Source organism: Tripterygium wilfordii, chromosome 2 (assembly GCF_013401445.1).
Source record: "Tripterygium wilfordii isolate XIE 37 chromosome 2, ASM1340144v1, whole genome shotgun sequence".
Lineage (NCBI taxonomy): Eukaryota > Viridiplantae > Streptophyta > Magnoliopsida > Celastrales > Celastraceae > Tripterygium > Tripterygium wilfordii.
The window spans coordinates 2,899,496-2,919,726 of NC_052233.1; the positions used below are offsets into that span (position 1 = coordinate 2,899,496).

Below are 20,231 nucleotides of genomic sequence, written 5' to 3' on the forward strand. Positions count from 1 at the left end.
GAGCAAGAATAGAGATATTTGTTCAAGATTCGTATGACGACAGATTTCACCAAATGTAGGCACGACATAGGAAGATTGATTATTGTTTTTTTTATGAGAGATGCTGTCAGGAGAGGTGAGGGTCTTATCAAGCAAAGTGCTCAATTAGAAGGGTTGATGTTGAGATCGAGGCGATTGGAGAATCAAAGTCGAAGAGATATAAGTTTGCTGTGAATGATGTAGATTGGGCATCGTCGACGACATGGAGTCTCGTTGCCTACGAAAGGGAGATTTAAAGACAGCGTCGAAGAAGTTGGGGAAAAACCAAAGTCGTTCATTATACGTGTGTCGCAACCGGGGTCACGACGCAGTCCGACGTTTGAAAGGATGAAAAATGTTTAGAGTCGCCACCAATTGATTTAAGGTGCAATTGGACACCGTAAAAACCTGCGAACCAGAGAAAAGGGTACGGGGATCGATTGAGTGTGAGGAAGGTGTTAGGCACCCCACAACTCCCGTTTGAAAACAGTTACCCTAATTAATTTCATGGCTATCTTATGGATACTTGCTCTTTGCAAGATATAATTGTTAAAGTTTGAATTATTACTTTCAACACACTTATCAATTTATGATAATGTTTGAAAAAAATAGCTTGGAATATTACTATCAATTTATGATAGTTTTTATTTGGAGACACACTATAACTTTTGGTAGGTTTAATTTTTAACACCAACTTATGGTGTTAATGATAAAATACCCTACCAACTTTTGGTAGGTTTAATTTTGAACACCAACTTATGGTGTTAATGATAAAATACCCTACCAACTTTTGGTAGGTTTAATTTTGAACACCAACTTATGATGTAAATGATAAAATACCCTACCAACTTTTGGTAGGTTTAATTTTAAATACCAACTTATGGTATAAATGATTATTTGGAAAAAATGTCATTTGCCAATTTAATCCATTATTGCAAACTTATGGCAAATTCATAAATGAAATCAAATATGGTCCATAATCCAGATAAATGAAATCAACTTATGATTTCCTTAATTGAAATGACAACATATCAAAGAATCAAGATTTGCACAAAACAGATTTTCAAACCACACACTGCGCACAGATTTTTCAACTCTGATTTCACCTATCAAATGAGGTCGAAATGCAACGAAATTTTATATACAATGTCACAACACCTCAATAAACACTATATCAAAATTTCAGAGCAAAATTCAAAGTTTAAAGCAGTCTGCTCATCTCGGACAGATTAGGGTCTTGAAAATCCTGCAGTTTGAAGTCCTTGATTGTAGAGGCTCGCATTGGAGAAGATTGTTGTAGCAAAAAAAATAACAGGAAAGCTTGATGATTGATGAATTTGATAGCAAGAAGTTTCTCCCCTTTTCTTTCTCTCTTTTTCTTTTTCTTCCCCCCTAGCTCTCTATTTTTGCTCTCTTCCCTTAGCTCTCTCCCCTAGCTCTTTATCTTGCTCTCCTCCTTTAGCTCTCTCCCTTAGCTCTCTATCTTGCTCTCCTCCTTTAGCTCTCTCCCTTAGCTCTCTATTTATAGGAAATTAGGAGCTACCCATCCATTGAATGACCAACCATGGCAACCTAAGTGGAGTCACCACCATTGAATAACCAATTTGCACTAAGTAAGTGGATTCACCACCATTGAATGTAAATGGAGTCACCACCATTGAATTTGCACTAAAATGATGGATTCACCACCATTGAATGTAAATGGAGTCACCACCATTGAATTTAAGTGGAGTTGCACATCAATTTGCACTAAAATGATGGTGATGCATGGAATGATGTCAAGAGAGATATACATATATGTGTATATATGTATAGGTGGAAATAGTAATGGGTTTGACAAATCATGTGGTGGGCTTTCAAATGATAATCAAGACATTGGTCAAGATGGTAGTGGACACAAGCAAATTAGCTCTTCATGAAATGGGCCAACAAATGTTGAACATAGGTTGGTATGAATTGGGCTAAGATATGAGTATTTGTGGGCTTAAGAATCCAAGAAAGAGAATATTTATGGGCTTATAGGTACAACAAATGTGTTTTTTTGCATTTTTGTGTTTTTTCTCATTTTTGTATTTTTTTGTATTTTAGCCGGACGAAAATCGGGTACTACAACGTGGAATAGCATACTTGCAGTTATATGGTCACACATGTTATTGAGCCACATGTTTCATTGATAGACCTTTGAATGATTTTTGGTTATTATAGTTTGTCCCTCACTCTTCAATTTAACTGTAGCTCGATTTGTAGAGTAGTTTGCTAATTTCCCTTTACCACATGCTTACTCCTTTTCTTAGTTGAAGGTTGTTAATCCGTACAACTGACTTCAGGTCTGGTGTTGACAGTGCGTTGTGTGTTTAATTCAATTTTGGTACCGCTAGTGTGTTTCACGTATGAGCCGGTAGTGCATTACACGTTGAATTCAGTTTTGGTGCCAGTAGTGTGATACATGTTTGAGCCGATTTTGGTGTTGATAATGCATTACACATTTATCCCAGTTCTGGTGTTGGTAGTGTGTTGCACATTTAAGCTCGATTTGGTGTGGGTAGCGTATTTGCACGTTACAGATAACATTGGAGATTCTTTTGGCACGACGAAGGCAGTTATGGGGCATTGCTACACAATGGGTGTTGCTTGCGTGGTCCTATGTTGGTTGTAGCTCAATTATTCTTCGAGTTCTGATATAGTGTTGCCTTTACCTCACTTGACTATCTTCATGAAATTACAAATAAATGTCAAAGCTTAAATGAAAAGGCATAATATTACGAACCTTTTAAGATTGTTAAGTTTAATGATGACATGTTAATACTCTTTCAATGCATTGATTGAGAGTCTTGATCGTTATCCTTTTACATCGATTCGTTTTTTTACGTACTATACGAAAGGATGTATTTTTCGAGGTTTAACATTTCAATCTCCATAAGAGGCTCGGCTTTATAGGTATTTAGTGTTTCCTTTTTATCCCATTTAAATGTTCATTGTGGAGGTCATCCAAGAATTTTGAAATCAAATTTCTGAAAAATGACTAATTCTCACTCGGCTAATGATATTGATGTAACAAAATGGGGTGTTTGGGACAATGTTAGCCGTGGCATTGCGGTAATCCTTGTAGGTTGCTACCGATAGAGACAAATATATTTTTTATGCTGTCAGAGGAGGATATGGCACAGATTGAGGAGTATGATATTTCATACTTGGTCAAGATCAGGCCGGTTAAATCTTATTGAAGAGTTGAATGAGAATCCTACTGAGAGGTCCACAAGAGATTTGTCTGTGCTGTTAGAGGAGGATGTGACACGGGTTAAGGAGGAGTATGATGTTCCATACTCAGTCGAGATCATGCATGCTGAATTTTACACAAAGATTAATTGGAATGCTTACGGACGGGTTTCCTCTTGTGAAATATGGATATTGATAGGCTTTCATTTTTCGATATCCTATCTTATGGTAAGTGTGCTTAAGTATCACGACATTAATCTGAGTCAATTGGTGCCACATGTTATGGGGCTCCTCCTATCATTTCAACATATTTTGGAGCGACGGGGGTTAGATTTTGGTTTTCATGATATGTTGGCATGGTATTTGCTTTGGGAGGGCAGCATGGAAAAAGGGTGACATAAGTTTAAGTGTCGGGGGCGAAGCTGTAGATATTTTCCTGGGTTGGAATGATTGTGGTTGGGAGCAAAGGTATTTTTCATTCAAGGAGAGCTATTGTTTGACGGTATTGCAAGCGTCTCGACAGCTTGGAGAGGGGGAAGAATAATTTTATTAGTTGTTTTTTGGGCTTTCCTATTTTGAGGTATATTACTCCTATTGTATAGGTTGTGTACTTGTATTCATCGAATCGGAGGGCCAATGAGTGAAATATCCAAAATAAGGATAACCTATCTCTTGGAGATGATCAAAGAAGAAAGGTCTTGGGTGTCAATCCTGAAGGCAGAGTTTCGTAAGTAGACTAGCCTATGGGCTTTCATCGATTAGCCAGTTGGAGGTAATATATATTTTTTTATTATTGTGAGAGGCTGCAACAACATCTCCTGTGGCTTCTAATGGACCACTTAATAAGAATCCAAAGTGTTATGTTAAGGCATGTAAAAGATTATGGGTAGATGTTGTGGCCGATAAGGATAGCATAACCTTTTCTTCTAAGGCTGGTATCAAGGAACGTGATGACCTTATTAGGAGGCTTCGTGCTAAGATAGAGGAGAATTCTTGAGATGAAAAGGAAGCTCAACCATAAATTGAGGAAACATGGTGTCGAGTGTTACGCAAATTCACAAGTATACAAATCGCTAAAGTAATATAGTGAAAAATAAGATATCGATCCCGTGAAGACTATTTACCTATTGAGTACTCAAATTGTTCTAATCCTAAATTATTTGAAGAAGTCAAAAGTGATTATTTTGTGAAATTAAATTAAACTAAACTAAAATATGCTAACAAGAACACGACAGCAAGGATTTAATCAGATTATGAAACACGAAGGTGTATGTTATGATTCACCTAACCAATCCAATTCGAATATCAAGACCATACTATCAAATAATTATCAATCCTTATTGACAATGAAATACCCTAACTTATCCAACACTCTCTCTCAAGTAGAATTGAAATTACCCACACACGATAACCCACGATATCTCTATATGAATTTAAACCATGAGAGCACATTAGGTTATATGTTATTTCATAGCAAAATCGCACAAATCCCATTGGCATATCTTTGTCTTTCATTCAATTCATGGCATATATCACAAGAGCGCATAACATGCATCCTCTCTCGATTCAACATGCACAACAATTCATTCGAATGGTGATCAAGCATTCAAAAACATTGAGCACAATGATATATACTTAACAAGATTGATAATCAATTCAATAACATAAATCAATAATCTGAATCATCATGGCTAGGCTACTTCACAACCTTAGCAAAAAGAGTTTAGTTCATGCTAAACTTGGTACAATCCAACATATTCAGAGATCCCATAAGAAAATAATAAAGAAGAGTGAACTAAAGGGTAAAGAAAGAAAAACTAGTTGAAGGTGAGTTTCGATCCAATCTTCCCTTTCTTCTCCTAAGATCTCTCGTTCTTCACAAGCTCCTTGGTTTCTCAAAAGCGGTTGCTATTCAAGGATAATATGATTTTTCTTCCATAGCCCCTTTTTATATTGGCTACAAATTAGGTTAAAATATAGGCCAACCACGTCAACACTCGAGCACCAACTTGAGCGAACTTCAATTCCATTTACATTTAAGCTTGAACACCTGCTCAAACAGTCTAAGGTTGAGGTCGAGGCGCTTACAAAATCAAATTCAATTAGATATAAGTTCGGCATGAAGGATTTAGTTTGGGCATCATCGACATGCGGGATCAATGTCGACGACGTGGTGTCTTGTTGCATACGAAAGGGAGAATTGGTGTTGAAACAAAGAGAATTTCAAGAAAACGTCGAATGAGTTGGGAAAAAATCAAAGATGGTCATGATGTGTGGAATAGCTGAATTGTAGTCATATAGTTATACTTGTTATTGAACTTCAGGTTTCGTTGATTAACAATTGAATGATTTTTTGTCATTATAAGATGATTTGAAAACTTTAGGGAATCTGAGAGAATGAATAAAAAACTTTGACAAGTGTAATAGCATTCACAATGTCTTAATCTTTCCTTTGCAAATCTAATGACAACTCATTTGCAATCCCCAACATAATTACAAATTGAAAACAAAATTAAATGATCGTAAATATCTCAAAAGGCCATGTGATTGAGCTTTCTTATGAATATGAAGCATCACATAAAACAACTTCAAAAACTTTAATAACACAAGAGAACAAATTAACCAAGTTCAAAAGTGATTTGTAATGAGACCACCAACGTGTATCCCCGACCTTCTTAAGACTTAGTTCTCTTGATTCAATCCCTTTCCAGTTTGAATCTCACAATTCCTTATTCCCTGTGCAATTTTTTCTGCTTGATGGTCTCGAATCATGTTTTTACACTTACAAGAGGCTCGCACACTTTTAGACGGTTTATGAAGAGCAATTGCAATGGATTGCTTTTGCCTCATTAGGTTATCATATTTCTTTAATGATAGATTGTAAGCACTATTAACCACACTACTACATCACTAACACTTAAACAATTCGGCAATGCCTAATCCAAATAATAATACAGATTCACAAATACCCAATTCGTAAAACTGACCCAATAACCAAATGGATTGACTTGGAAGAATCACAATTCGGCATCCAAAGAATTGGTTTCTATTATGTCAGCAATACCCAATGCAATCTGAATCAACAATAGAGCTACTGCACCATGAAAATGGAAAGTAAACAACCAAAATATGGTAATCTATGTAAACTAAATTAGCTATGTGATTTGTTTGATACAAACATGGACCTATTGATTTTTCAATTTGAATACCCACTTCAATTAAGTAAAAAAACAAGATACTTGCCACACTCCCAAACTCATAGTAGAGGATGTGCAACATTTCAAAACCAAAATATACATTCATGCTAGTAAAAATTAGGCTCAGACAAAATTGATTAGCTTGAAAGTACTCTATTGTAATTTGTAAAAGATAACCATTGAATACCAGTGACAAAAAATCAGAATTCAACTCTAAACTTAGAAACAAAGACCTCAATAATAACACAATAGTAATCCACTTGCAAAATGCCAAAAATAACATAGTATGAAAAGACGAATAAAAATAGCAAAACAATTTAAAGATAAGCAGAAGTATTTTGAAGAAAAGACATACCTAAAAAATGAGCCTGATTACCATTGAGGATGCATCGCAACAACAAAAAAGCTAACAAGCCCTAATTACTTCATCATAGTAGCAACACTAAACAAGCCAACAGCTATTCAATATTAGCAAACAATCCCTAGTTTTGCAGCCAACACCCAACAAGTATTGTGACGTAACAAACAAAATTCAAATATAAAAAATCTGTGGAAACAAAAGAGAGAAATAAGACATAAAATTTGAAGATGTATGGCACAACTTGCCAACGTCCTTGAATGAAGAACAATGAAGAATTTCACTGATATGAAGAAGATTACAAAAGATATGATCTCTTGAACTCAAGAACTAACCCAAATCCCCTTTCTCTCGCTCTAGACGACACTCTCCTAGTGTTTACAACTAAATAAAACCCTATCTTGATAGCACTATCGAAACTCTACTAATAAACCTATTTATAAGGGTTGTCTCAAGTCCAGATCTACGATATCTGTCAAGATGACTCGAGGAGCTGTCCGAACGGATACTAATTTGTCTACATAATACCACCAACAATCCGGACAGTTAGGGTTGTCCATAATCGATCCGCAACTAAGAAACTAATCCGAACCGTGGTTATGGCTATTTTCGTTTGGCTATCCGAACATATATGATTCGATTATGAATTCTAAAATATCATAACTGAATCAATTAGGACATTTCGATTTTGGTTAAAAACCGAACCTAAAATTGAATGGACACCCCTAAACCCAAATACCTAAGGTATAGGCTTAATTTCTCATTAGTGCTTAACTTTTTAATTAATTTTGAAGAAATAGCATTGAACTAAAATAAATTTACCAAGTACCATTTCATTATTTTATACATATACATATATGTTACATATTGGGAATGTTGAGACGACCATGGGAGACATCCTTATGTATGTTTTGTTTTCCTTTTTTTCCTGATTATATTAATTCTGTCGGTTTTGTATTTTTTTTTCTTTAACTATGACTAGATAATATATTTATTATCATTGTCATAGATTTTTATCAAACTTTGTTGGATGGAGTTGGAGTCGATCATGGGCTATTTTATCTCTCTAGTTGATATTTATTCATGCTTATTCCCTTTTTTCAAAAATCGAAAACCATTCTAATCCGAAAAATATAGTTATTTCGCTTTGGTATCTGAACATATATGGTCCAGTTATGGATTCTAAAATACCATAACCGAATTAATTCAAACATTTTTAAAAATTAAACCGAAAACTAAATGGACACCCCTACGGACAGCTTGATGACCTCTCCGGAAAGCACCAAATATTTGAGCCAAATTTCACAAATCTCCACCTTGGTGAAAATAAGCGAGCAAACATCTTCATCCACTTCAAAACAAACTCCACCAAACAAGAACAGATCAAACCAACCACACAAGATGCCAACAAACGAGTCAATCAGGGCGAGCCAACACAAATCTTCATTCTTCATTGTGAACATCCTTCCTCATGTTTCCTTCTGCAATAAAAAATCTCAAACTTTAGAGATTAACTCCGACCAAGTCCAAACTCTCATTGAACTTGTATGTCGGTTCCACAATATCAACTAATGCACTCGAAGTTTGTTGACCAATCTCACTTTCTTTGACAACTCTGGAACATGGAATCCCCATATTCTCTACCTTAGTAAGTGCTTTTGACACTATGCTTCTTGTCCGAGAATGACCACTCTGTCTCAGACCGAACTAGAGTACCAACTTGCATTTCACCTGATTTTATCATCTGAAGCTCCACTTGCTTATGAGATTCCAAAACACTTGTAGTGCCAATTGTACCACTCTAAAGAGCATACAAACCACCAATATTCTTTTTCATCAACACTGTCACTGATCCCTTGCTCACATCAAAACTCCACCTTTTGCAAATAACCCATAGCTTTTGGAATCCATATTGCTCTACCTTGCAACTAGATCTGAATTGAGCCTTTCCTACCAATCTTTCAGGAAGTACCATTACCAACCATGATTGTGCTGCCTTTGACAAAATCATAGGTACTAAACCCATCCCTATAGGAAAACACGTGATAGGTGCAACTCAAATCTAAAATCCACCCCTTCTTGAAGCGAACCTGTGGAATTGTAATAGAAAGAGTAAAAGTTGATTCTTCATCTAAGCCAACATTTGTATCACCAATATTTGCCTCAGGATCTGTCTTCCCACGATCTTTGAGCTTTGGATACTTCGACTTGAAATGCCCAAACTGATAACAATAATAATACTGAACACTCATTTTTTATTTACATTTACCTCGATTTTTTTCTTAATCATTCTTGCCCTTAACTAACAGACCAACTGCCTGATCATCGCTACCCTCGCCATTCAACTTGGTTCTTAACTCCTTCGAGATCAAAGATGCCTTGACATCGACCAAGGAGATTGAATTCTGTCCATATAGAAATGAATTAACGAAGGAATCATACGAGACTAGTAGCGAACACAAAAGAATAAAAGCTTGGTCCTCCTAGTCAACGTTACAGTTGGCGGGCTTTGGCACATCACTAATAATAGTAAAATACTGTGATGAGGAGAGGTAAAATGCAATTTAGAATTCGGATGAACACAATTGTGGGGTGTGGTTAGTTCAACAGTTAAATGTTATTTTGTCTAATATTATCGATTCTAATATATAACTTATGTCATTCTTTCGAATAATTTTCATTGAAAATTTTATAATTTATGATGAATTAATTTATTAACAATTTAAATTATTGTTTCCTCCCATGGCTTCAGGAAACAATTATAAAAAAATATTGTCAAGAGCATTAATGTAAACAAGCTCGTGTTTTTGTGACGCAAAGCGCGTGTTTCGTGGGGTTGACAAGATGCGACACACTAGCAAACAATTTTTTGCATGTCAAACTGCATTTCAACTCATCAAGGTGCGTTTAATTCTGCTGTGTATCTTCCTTTTATGTTGACCAAAACTTCCTTCAATTGATGCATCAAAAGTCTAATACAATTCATACTCTGATTCCTACTTTTCTTCACTTGGCCTCCTTGTTTTCAAAAGTCGAGTCCCACTTTCCTTTTTTTTAAAAGAAAAATGATAGTGTGCCCTTAGATTTTGCTTGGATTGAAAAATAAGAATAAAGTGGAGTCAATGGAGGGAAGATTATGGGAAGGGAGTTTAGGGAGGAGACTACCTTAACTCACACTTACTTGGATAGTAAAGGAACTTGTATGTACAATTTTCATTGACCATTAGATACAGCATAGGGAGATATATATTTGTACAGACTCTGACAATATAGCCGTTAAAGTAACAGGCAGCAAGCTACATAGCATAACAAGTAACTAATAAGATTTATACATGTGCAAAGTATAGCTATGACAAACTGTACAGACTGAAGGAGAGCTGTTAAGTCAGGAAGTAGTTATAGCTATGTTACAGGGTCATTGACTTTATTACTAGAAGTGTCCTTAGTCTTATTATGCCCCCTCAAGATCAGGGTACCATCAAGTAGACTAATCTTGTCTCTAAAATACAAGAATCGAGGATGAGGAATGGACTTAATTAAAATGTTAGCCAACTGATGAACTGTGGAAGTGTAACTAGGTCACGTAAGAAGTGTAAATCAATTGCTATATGCTTCATTTTGGAATGCTGAACAGGATTTAAACTGAGATGTGTAGCACCCAAATTATCACACAGAAGTAAAGGAGGTTGAGATAACTGAACATGTAATTCTTTAAGCAGATGCGTGATCCACACAATCTCACAAGCAGTAGTGGCCAAGGAACGATACTCCACCTCAATTGAAGACCGGGCAATTGCTCGTTGCTTATGAGAACGCAAAGAAATAGGATTGGATCCAAGAAAAATGATGTAAGAAGACACAGGGGAATGATCATATGGATTTCTAGCCTAGTCTAAGTCCGAGTAGGCTCACAGGTGAAGAGGTTGTCTTGCACGAAGAGTGATACCATGATTAAGAGTACCCTAGAGATAACGCAATAGCCATTTTAAGATGAGCCAATATACTGTTGTGGGATTGGAGAGATACTGAGCAAGTCTATTAACACCAAAACTAATGTCAGGACGGGTGAAAGATAGATATGGAGTCCCCCAACAAGTTAGTGATACAGGGATGCATCAAAGAGATGAGTGTCGTTGTATGCTATAACCGTGAACGAAGACGGTATAGGTGTATCAACTGATTTGGCAACAAGCATGTGAGCACGATCAAGTAGGTCTCTAATATATTTATGCTGACTAAGAAAGAGAGTGTCACTAGTACGAACAGCTTCAATACCAAGAAAGTATGATAGGTCTCCTAAGTCTTTAAGAGAAAATTGAGAGGCTAGGGCCTAGTGATCCTGTGAATAAAAGAAAGGTCTAAACCAGTGAGAATTAAATTATCGACGTAAACGAGAATGTACATTAAAATGAAATTTGACTTTTAAATAAAGAGAGATGCATCAGCCCGAGAGTTAGTAAAACCAAGTTGAAGCAAGGCATTTTTCAAGGTGGTGAACCAAGCACGTAGGGCTTGTTTTAAACCATAAATGGATTTTTGGAGAAGGCGGAGATGTTTGGGGTATTGAGGGTCAAGAAAACCAGGTGATTGGCGCATGAGCACGTGCTCAGAAAGTTGGCCATGCAGAAATGCATTGTTGACATCTAACTGCATGAGAGGCCAATTGTGGAAAACTGCGAGAGAAAGAACCATCCTGATTGTTGTTTATTTAATAAATAGACTGAAAGTTTGATTGTAGTCCAAGCCAGGATACTAAAGAAAACTTTGGGTTACAATACGTGCTTTGTAGCATTGGATGGTTCCATCAAGTTTTCTCTTGATACGAAAGACCCACTTGAAGCCAATAGGACGTTGAGAGGAGTCTGGAGGCACCAGAGTCCAGGTCCCGTGACTCAGTTCTTCTTGCATGGCGTGAGTCTAGTGAGGTGATTGAAGAGCTTGATAGACAGTTTGAGGCTCATGAGTATCTGGGAGAGGATGAAGAGTGTTATGATTCAGAGACTTGGGTTTCTAAGTATTATTCATTGAGCGTGTGACCATGGAATGAGTACGAGGGGAAGATTGTTCGATGTGGGAATGAGTGGGTGATACTGTGGGGTTACTTGACACATCAGGGAGGCAGGGTGAGGAAGAAGGGTGACTAGGTGTAGAACTTGGACATGAAAGAGATGGAGAATTAATTGGGACCAGAGAGGGTGGACTAGAAGAGTGAGAGACTAGAGGATAGTTAGGATCAGGTATAGGTTCAATACAAAGATTTGAGATAGATTAGTAGGGGAGCTAGGGCACTGTGAGGAGGTATGGAGGCCAGGGAATATGTGTTCACGAAATATAACATGACGAGAAAGAAACAATTTGCTGGTAAGAGGATCGAAACACTTAGATGAACTTTGGGATGTGGAATAGCCTAAAAAGATGCAGGGTGTAGATTTTGGTTATAATTTGTGACTAGTGTAAGGCTTGAGCCAAGGAAAGCAAAGACACCCGAAGATGTAAAGTTTGTGATGGGCAAGGCTTTGAACAGAAGCTTATATGGAGAATATGGTTTTGTAGGTGTTAAAGGCAAACGATTGATTAGGTAGACAGCTGCTTCAAATGCAAAAGACCAAAAGGAGGATGGAAGAATTGCTTGAGTTAGTAAGGTTTTCCCAGTTTCAACTATATCTCTATGCCTTCTTTCCACGATTCCAATGTGCTGGGGTGTGCAGGGAGGAGACTGCATCAAGGAGATTCCAAGTTAATTGAGTGTGGACTTCATTTTAATATACTCTCCACTAGGCTTGTTATTGGTACGGTTACCGTTACCAAACCCTGAATCCCGTTATCATACCGATCCTCTTCAATAACTAAAAAATGCTACCATTACCAAAGTGTCGGTGTACCGATCAATCGGTAACGGTTAATTTATCGAAAATAGACTATTATTTTTGTACAAAAAGTAACGGTAACAATGATGTTGACCATTCACATGTAATATAAATATTAATGAATAAACAATATTATTTGGATATTCAAAATGGTTCGTTTAAGAGTAGCATCCAAAATTCACTAACTTTGACTGAACTAACTTGATTAAATTCAACCTAAACAAGTAACCATAGTCAAGAAAAGGAGCCAAATGTGTTACACCCAAATCGCAACAGATCTAGGTCTGAGAAGAACAACCTAGAAGACGACGATCCCCTAGAAGAAATAAATCCAAATTCCCCCACAAGAAATAAACTCAAATCCATCTCATATATGATACATGTTAACAAGCTTATAGTACCACATGAATCATATCATCTCCTAGAAGAAAACCCAAATCTAACTCAGAAAATCGGAGAAAAAACCTCAGACGGGATGGTGTTTACCGCTGATGCCTGATGGTACCATGAGTAAGGCCATGAGAGGGTTGTGAGATGGCCACAATTTTAGGTGGGATTCCTATTTGGGATGACTGAGAGGATGAGAGACCCGTGAGCGGTAGTTGTAGCACTGGGCATTTGAGCCACTGAGGAGACTACAGTCTACAAGAGGATGAAACTTGAGACTTTGGGAGTGAGAGAATGCGATATCAACTGAGGAGGAGAGCATGAGAGTGATCAGTGTGGAACGTTTTAATTTTCACATCAAATTGTCTTTCAACCAATCTTTGAAACTGTAAAAATACAGATAACACATAAGACTTGTGAAATAGAGGAAAGAACCATGTATATTTAGTAAAATGGTCTACAAATAAAACATAATACGTGTAACCAAGTAAGGATGTTGTAGGGGATGGACCCCAAACATCATAATACAAAACATCTAAAGGACCTTGACTAATAACAGTAGAGATACCAAAAGGTGTCTTGTGACTTTTATTAATGTCACAAAAGGTGCAAGACAAAATAGGAGAAGAATCAATACTAGATAGTCCAGCAGATTTCAACAGAGATGAAAACAATGCAGAGTCCCAGCCGTTTGTGCCAAAGTTCAAAAGAATGATTTTTATGAGCAACAAATGCAGTTTTAGGTTGCAAAGAGCTTAATTGATACACTCCATCAACGCATTGACCTTGTGCTAGAGAGGCTTTTGACTTCAAATCCTGGACAACAAAGAAATAAGGATGAAACTCTATCATAACATAATTAGTTTTTGTAAATTGATGCACTGAAATCATATTTTTCTTAATATTGGGAACACATAAAATGTGAGCAAGTGTAAAGGTTGTTTTAGGAGTGTGCATGTGAGTAGTGCCCTGGTGTGTTACAACCAAACATGTACCATCTCCTATTTTAACTTCGTCAATGCCATCATACTCAAAATTGATGGTGAGATTGCCCAGATCAATAGTCATGTGATGGATGGCTCCAGAGTCAACTAGCTAAGGTTGAACATTTTGAGGATGAGATACTACAGAGTTGGAGGCATTGTTCGCACTTGGCATAGAATCATTCGCAGAAGCCTTAAGCATGCGGCAAGTTCTAGTAGAGTGACGAGGTTTCTCACATATTTGACAAAAAATTCTTGACCTGGGACAATATCCTCCAGTGAAGTTTGAGTGTTGATATCCAGAATTATTTGAACCATGACCCTGGTTAGTCTGGTTGTACTGATTGTGCCATTGCTGTCTATTTCCATTTGGCTTAAAGTATCATTGATTCCTTGGATTGTATCCACGTTGAGATTGATTCCTTGAGTGATTGTTGTTGTTGTTGCGCTATGTAAACTTGGCAATGGCTATGAGATGAGCTTGATTTTGTTCAAGCTTTTGGTGGTATTGTTCTTGACTCAGAAGTATAGTTCGAGGAGCTTCATAAAAGATAAGGTGTTCTCTGCCATTAACTGAGTCACAGTACCCTTGAAGTTTCCACTAAGGCTATTGAGTATGAAAATCACAAGATCTTCCTCTTCTACTGGATGACCAGTGAGTGCTAGCCCATCTGCAAATTTTTTAACACAAGTGAGATACTCCTCCACTGGTTTGCTTGTCTTTTATATAGTCATCAATTGTTGTTTGAGTTGAACTATTATTGACCGAGATTTGTTAGCAAACAAACTGTGGATCTTGTCCCAAGCTCCACATATCCCATCATCCTGTAGCCTCTCAGAACAGATACTAGTTGAAGTCTCCAGGCTAGAAAATTGGTGGTTTTGAGCTTTATAGCAAGTTGAGAACTAGCATTAATGGCAATCAACAGCTTGCCATTAGAAGAGTTTGTACTTGTAAGAACATCCCCATCAGTTTCAAGAGTTTTTGAAGCCATGGAGGTAGGTGATGAATTTTCAGAGTGTGGAGAGAAAGGTTGAGGGCGATCCTGCTTCGATACCATAAAGGAACTTGTATATACGATTTTCATTGACCATTAGATATAGCATAGGGAGATATATATTTATAGATGATTTTAAAAATAATAAACAAATTTTTCTCTCACCTCACAAAGTTCCAAACTGAGGGGTTACAAAATGTAGAGGTGGAAAGTTAAGTGAGGGGACCCCCTCCTCCATCCCACTTAATTCTCTCTCCCATAATCCATGCAAGGTAGAGTTACTTCTCTCTTCTTAACCTCCTCACTTAACTCTCTAAAATATCAATCCAATAAAATCCTTAGGACCTAGATAAGCATGAAAAATGTGAATTGTAATACGAAAAAGATATGTATTTTAAGTTTAAAATATTAGGTGAGAGTGTTCATTACACATGGTATAGTATGTGGTATGTTGTAGTGAATCCTTGACAAGTGTCCTTAGAGCACACGTTATCAATACCATTCTTTTAATTCACCTGCCTCCTCTTATTTGGTTTGGCGGCTACTCCTTTTATTCTCCTTTATGCAACCCGTGCTTTATTTCCTTGTTTTCTCTTCTTTGAATTCTTCTTCTGTCCAGCTTCTTTCTTTTCATGACTAAAATTCTACAAATCAACCTATTTGATGGGCATCATGACTTAAGTGAAACCTCTTTTGTGGGCTTCAACCATCAAACATTAAAATGAGCCCTTTTTCCACCACTTTCCGTATAGTATTCCTAAAAACCACAAATCAAGAGAATTGATATAAATAATGTAATATTCATCACTATTCTAATGAAAGGAGACTAAAACTAAGTATAATTTGGGTACAAATATATGTAAAATATGATACTATATCAATATACACACATCAATTCTGTATTAACTATTTTCCCTACAAAATACAATAGAAAAAAAAGGTGCATATTTTTGGGTCATCAGAACTTCATTAGACTTGATCGAGCACTTCATCTTCAACGGTACGTTCACCTCTAACAGACGACCGACAAATTGGGCAATGAACGTCGTTGAAGAGCCACTTATCTATGCAGAATTGATGGTAGACATGTTTGCATCCATTCAGAACCCTACACAGCTCTCCTTCTTCAAACTTTTCCAAGCATATCACACAATCATTATTGTTACTATCTTCTTCTTCTTCATGATGACTCTTGTTGTATTGACAAACAATGCAGGATGAAATAATATTCTTCCTGCTTAGCCCACCGGAGTATTGCTGCTGGGGAGGGAGGTAGTTGGCTCCTTGGTTGTTGTTGTTATTATTTTGTGCAATAATGTCTTGAAGTCGAGCATTACAATACCAATCTAGGAATAGGAGGATTAAGAATATGAAAATAAACATTAAGTTTAAGGACAAAGAATGAAGAAAGGAAGTCATCTCAATAGGAGGAGCCAAGGAAGGAAGACAGTGTGAAAGAAATCAAGAGTTGATTGTGTTTGATGTAAAGATTATAATTTTGTTTTGTTGTATATATATATATATATATATATATATATATATATATAAACACAACGTTTATTTTTCTCATTCAATATGGATTAGGATTTACGTATTGGATGATAATTAATTGGATAATGCTTGAGACTCAAAATAATGACCTCAAAAGACTCATTTAATGTGGATTGTTGGATGTGAAGTGAGCTCTACATGTATGTTTGTAATTCATGTTTATTTTAATATCACATAGATTTGGAGTTTTTTGTGGTCACAAAAATGGGGATGTATTATAGTATTGTCCTATGAATATTGTTATGCCACAAAATTATGACAGATACAAAAGGGGGGGAAAATCATTGAATATTTAAAAAAAATCCCTTTTTTGTCAGGAAAAATTGCACTAGGGAAGAATGATACTATGTGTCCGATTAGATTGAGTGAAACTTTAAAACCACATTGTTAAAAGGAGAGAAATAAAATGAAATTTATTGACATAAGTTATTGGCTAGTTAATTATAATAATATTTAATAAAAAAGTAAAACCTAAATTAAAAATAGAGAAATTTGAACTATAATTCACTTCATGTCTAATGGAAAATAAATAAATAAGACAGATAGGAAGATATCAACGCTGTATAAATTGTTTTCCTTACAAGATACAAGAAAACAAGAAAAATGAGTAGACAAAACTTCTATCATACTAAGCCCGTTTTCCTTACTTTTGGCTCGGCAAAACTTGTATGATACTTGGTCCAGCTGTGAGAACCTATGGTTCTTTATCCCACATCACTTGGGTTGACAAGTTTAGACTTGTATATATGATGTGGGTTTCCTTCCCCTTGTAAACCAATTTGCAAGGGAGAACATGGGGCCCACGGATTACGACATGGTATCGAAGCAGACACAGGGTCTAGATAGGGCTCACTATCCTCCACGTGTTGAGCTGTTGAATGTCACTTCTACCTGTGTCTAGATAGGGCTCACTATCCTCCACGTGTTGAGCTGTTGAATGTCACTTCTACCTCACACGTACGTGGGAGTGTGAGAACCTATGGGGTTGTATATATGATGTGGGTTTCCTTCCTTTGTAAGCCCGTTTGCAAGGGAGAATATGGGACCCACAGATTATGACAAATCACTGGATCTTCTACCTCACACGTACGTGGGAGTGTGAGAACCTATGGGGTTGTATATGTCACGCCCCTCACTCCTAAGGTATACCGAAGTGTACCTAAACCCATAAGAACGTGACCGACAGGGGACCCCATCCCCCAAACCAACCCTTAATCCAATATACCTAAATCAATATATAAAATATATAAAATAGTAACAACTCCTGAAATATAACATGGGCATAGTCTCTCCAGAATACCACATATATACACCTATCGAAAACATCGGAGTATCTATACAACAGCGGAAATAAGAAGACTTATCTACCCGAGATCAGACTGAGCAAATAAGTAACATATATACAAATACAAAACCCCAAATCCTCAAAACTTGCTAAAGAAACAGCTCGAGGCTACACACCAGCTCATGCGTCCCGCCGCTGACCAGCATCACCTAAATCCAACTCACCTGAAAGGGAAACAAGAAGAGGGGTGAGCCAAGAAGCTCAGTAGGGCATAGAAAGGGAACACCGATATCAAAAAAAATAAGAAATCCAGGAATATGACGCATAATATGCAGCACAATAAATATACAATCATTGGCAATTCAACCAAGTAATATGGTAGCCGATAAGGCTATACAGCACCGTAACCACAAACACTAGTCTCCGGTAATCCGTAATCCATAATCCACCCCTGGACCCACCCTAATCCCCGTAGGGTGTCTCCCAGTCCAGGTCCACACCGAAACTGGATGAGGATCGGATATCCCGATAGCATAGCCTACACCAGAGAGCGTCCCATGTGATGCACCTCACCACAGACGGTCTACAGGTACGTACCCAGTTTATTGTATAATCCATCATAATCCAATATATTGGGCTCCTATATGGGCCCCACAGTGTACCTCAACCACCTCCAATCACTCCACTCCAAAAGACGTACCAACAATGATAATCAACATAAAATACGTATAAACCATACAAACAGGTCGTATTTTCACCCCCGGAGACCGACAGAACCATAATATAATAAGAGTCCGTGAAACCGGAACTCTAGAATCACACGCAAGATACTTAGAAAACCCCTACCTGAAAATCAGAAACCGAATACCACGCACGAGTCCCCAATAAACCCCTAACTCTGAAAGTCAACCTGCTTCAAATCTCAACCGGGATCACAGTCTACATCGAAAAACACATTATACGAAAATACAGTTAAAATACGGACGGTCAACGGTCAACGGGCAAACCGGATCAAATGGGTCAAAACTAGGTCAAACCGGGTGAAATGGATCAAAACCGGGTCAAACCGGGCCAAAACCGGGTCAAACCGGGTGAAATGGGTCAAAATCGGGCTAAACCGGGTCAAATGGATCAAACCGGGTTAAACCGGGTCAAATTGGGTTGAACCGATCAACACATCAGTCAACCGAGTCAACTCGGCCTGGCTCGGTCAACTCGGCCGAAACCCATTAAACGTCACCGCCGACGATCCGGCCACCAAAACCTGCCAAATCTTATATCAAATTGAAGAGCTCGATGAAATGAAGTCATAGGTACCTGAATCAAGACAAACCGTCGCCGGAATCGGCCGGATCGACCAAAGAAAGTTCACGGTGGCCGGAACTTCAATCTCAGATTTCTCCCAAACCGGAGCTCCGATCGACGTGATTCAAGTTGGTGTCGCAACCGGGGTCACGACGCGGACCGACGATGAAATGATGAAAAATGGTTTTGTTTTAGAAAATTGTTTAGAGTCGCCACCAATTGATATAGGTGCAATTGGACACTAAAAATGGTCTACGAACTAGAAAATAGGTAAGTGGGTCTATTGAGTGTGGGGAAGGTGTTAGGCACCCCACAACTCCCTAAAAGGTTACCTAGATTGATCTATGTGCTTTTTCTTGAAAAATTGTTTGTCCAATATAAATGATATTTTGATTTGAAAAGATAACATAATTAAAGCATAGACAGGAGCTGAATGTCATCAAGTACTCCTCCTAATTAACTTCAATTTAGTTACCATTATTTTTTCGAGTACAAATGATACCTTAATTTGAAGAGATAACATGATTAAAGCCTAGGCAGGAGGTGAATGTCATCAAGTCCTCCTCCTATTTGGCTTTAATTGAGGTATCTACTTATTTTGTTTATATGAAAATTTGGCAAAGACATAGTTGTTGAATTGACAGATTTGTGGAAAATGATCTATGCATACAATTCTAATATACATTTTAACATGCATTCTAAACTAACAACCCCTAACATACATACCAATCAATTTAAACATAAATATAAATTACACTACTCTTCACTACTTTCCATTATTTTCACTACCCTATTACATATTTGCCTTTACAAAGACATACAAATAAAAACAAGATAAAAATATTTACAAGATAAAAATATATAAAAAAAATACAAATACAAATATAACCACGGATCCCGGTCCATTACTCAAGCCCAGTCCAATCTCTCAATGGACTCTCCGGCCCCAAATGAAGTCAAGTCCAGCCCAAGTAAAGTCGAACCCGGTCCACATTCAAAGATCAAACAAGAAGGGGGGTTAAAATGGTGCTCAAATCTCAAATCAAATTAAGTCCACATACCCATA

At 37.2% G+C, this 20,231-nt stretch overlaps 1 protein-coding gene across 1 annotated transcript; it reads right to left on the reverse strand.

Annotated features, from left to right (window-relative positions):
* Positions 1–15,584: 15,584 nt before the first annotated feature.
* Positions 15,585–16,443, reverse strand: LOC120009503 (RING-H2 finger protein ATL1-like). Its single transcript, XM_038860126.1, has 2 exons — positions 16,000–16,443; positions 15,585–15,668 (listed from the first exon to the last, which is right to left on the reverse strand). The coding sequence occupies exons 1-2, from the start codon at positions 16,441–16,443 to the stop codon at positions 15,585–15,587; spliced, it is 528 nt and encodes a 175-aa protein (XP_038716054.1).
* Between the last annotated feature and the right edge of the window lie 3,788 nt (positions 16,444–20,231).

Bases quoted from the DNA above. Each gene is read 5' to 3' on its own strand.
- LOC120009503 (XM_038860126.1), bottom strand. From the start codon at position 16,443: ATGACTTCCTTTCTTCATTCTTTGTCCTTAAACTTAATGTTTATTTTC. The intron at 15,669-15,999 runs GTCTAATGAAGT...GTTGATTTGTAG, and splicing joins AAGATGAAGTGCTCGATCAA to AATTTTAGTCATGAAAAGAA.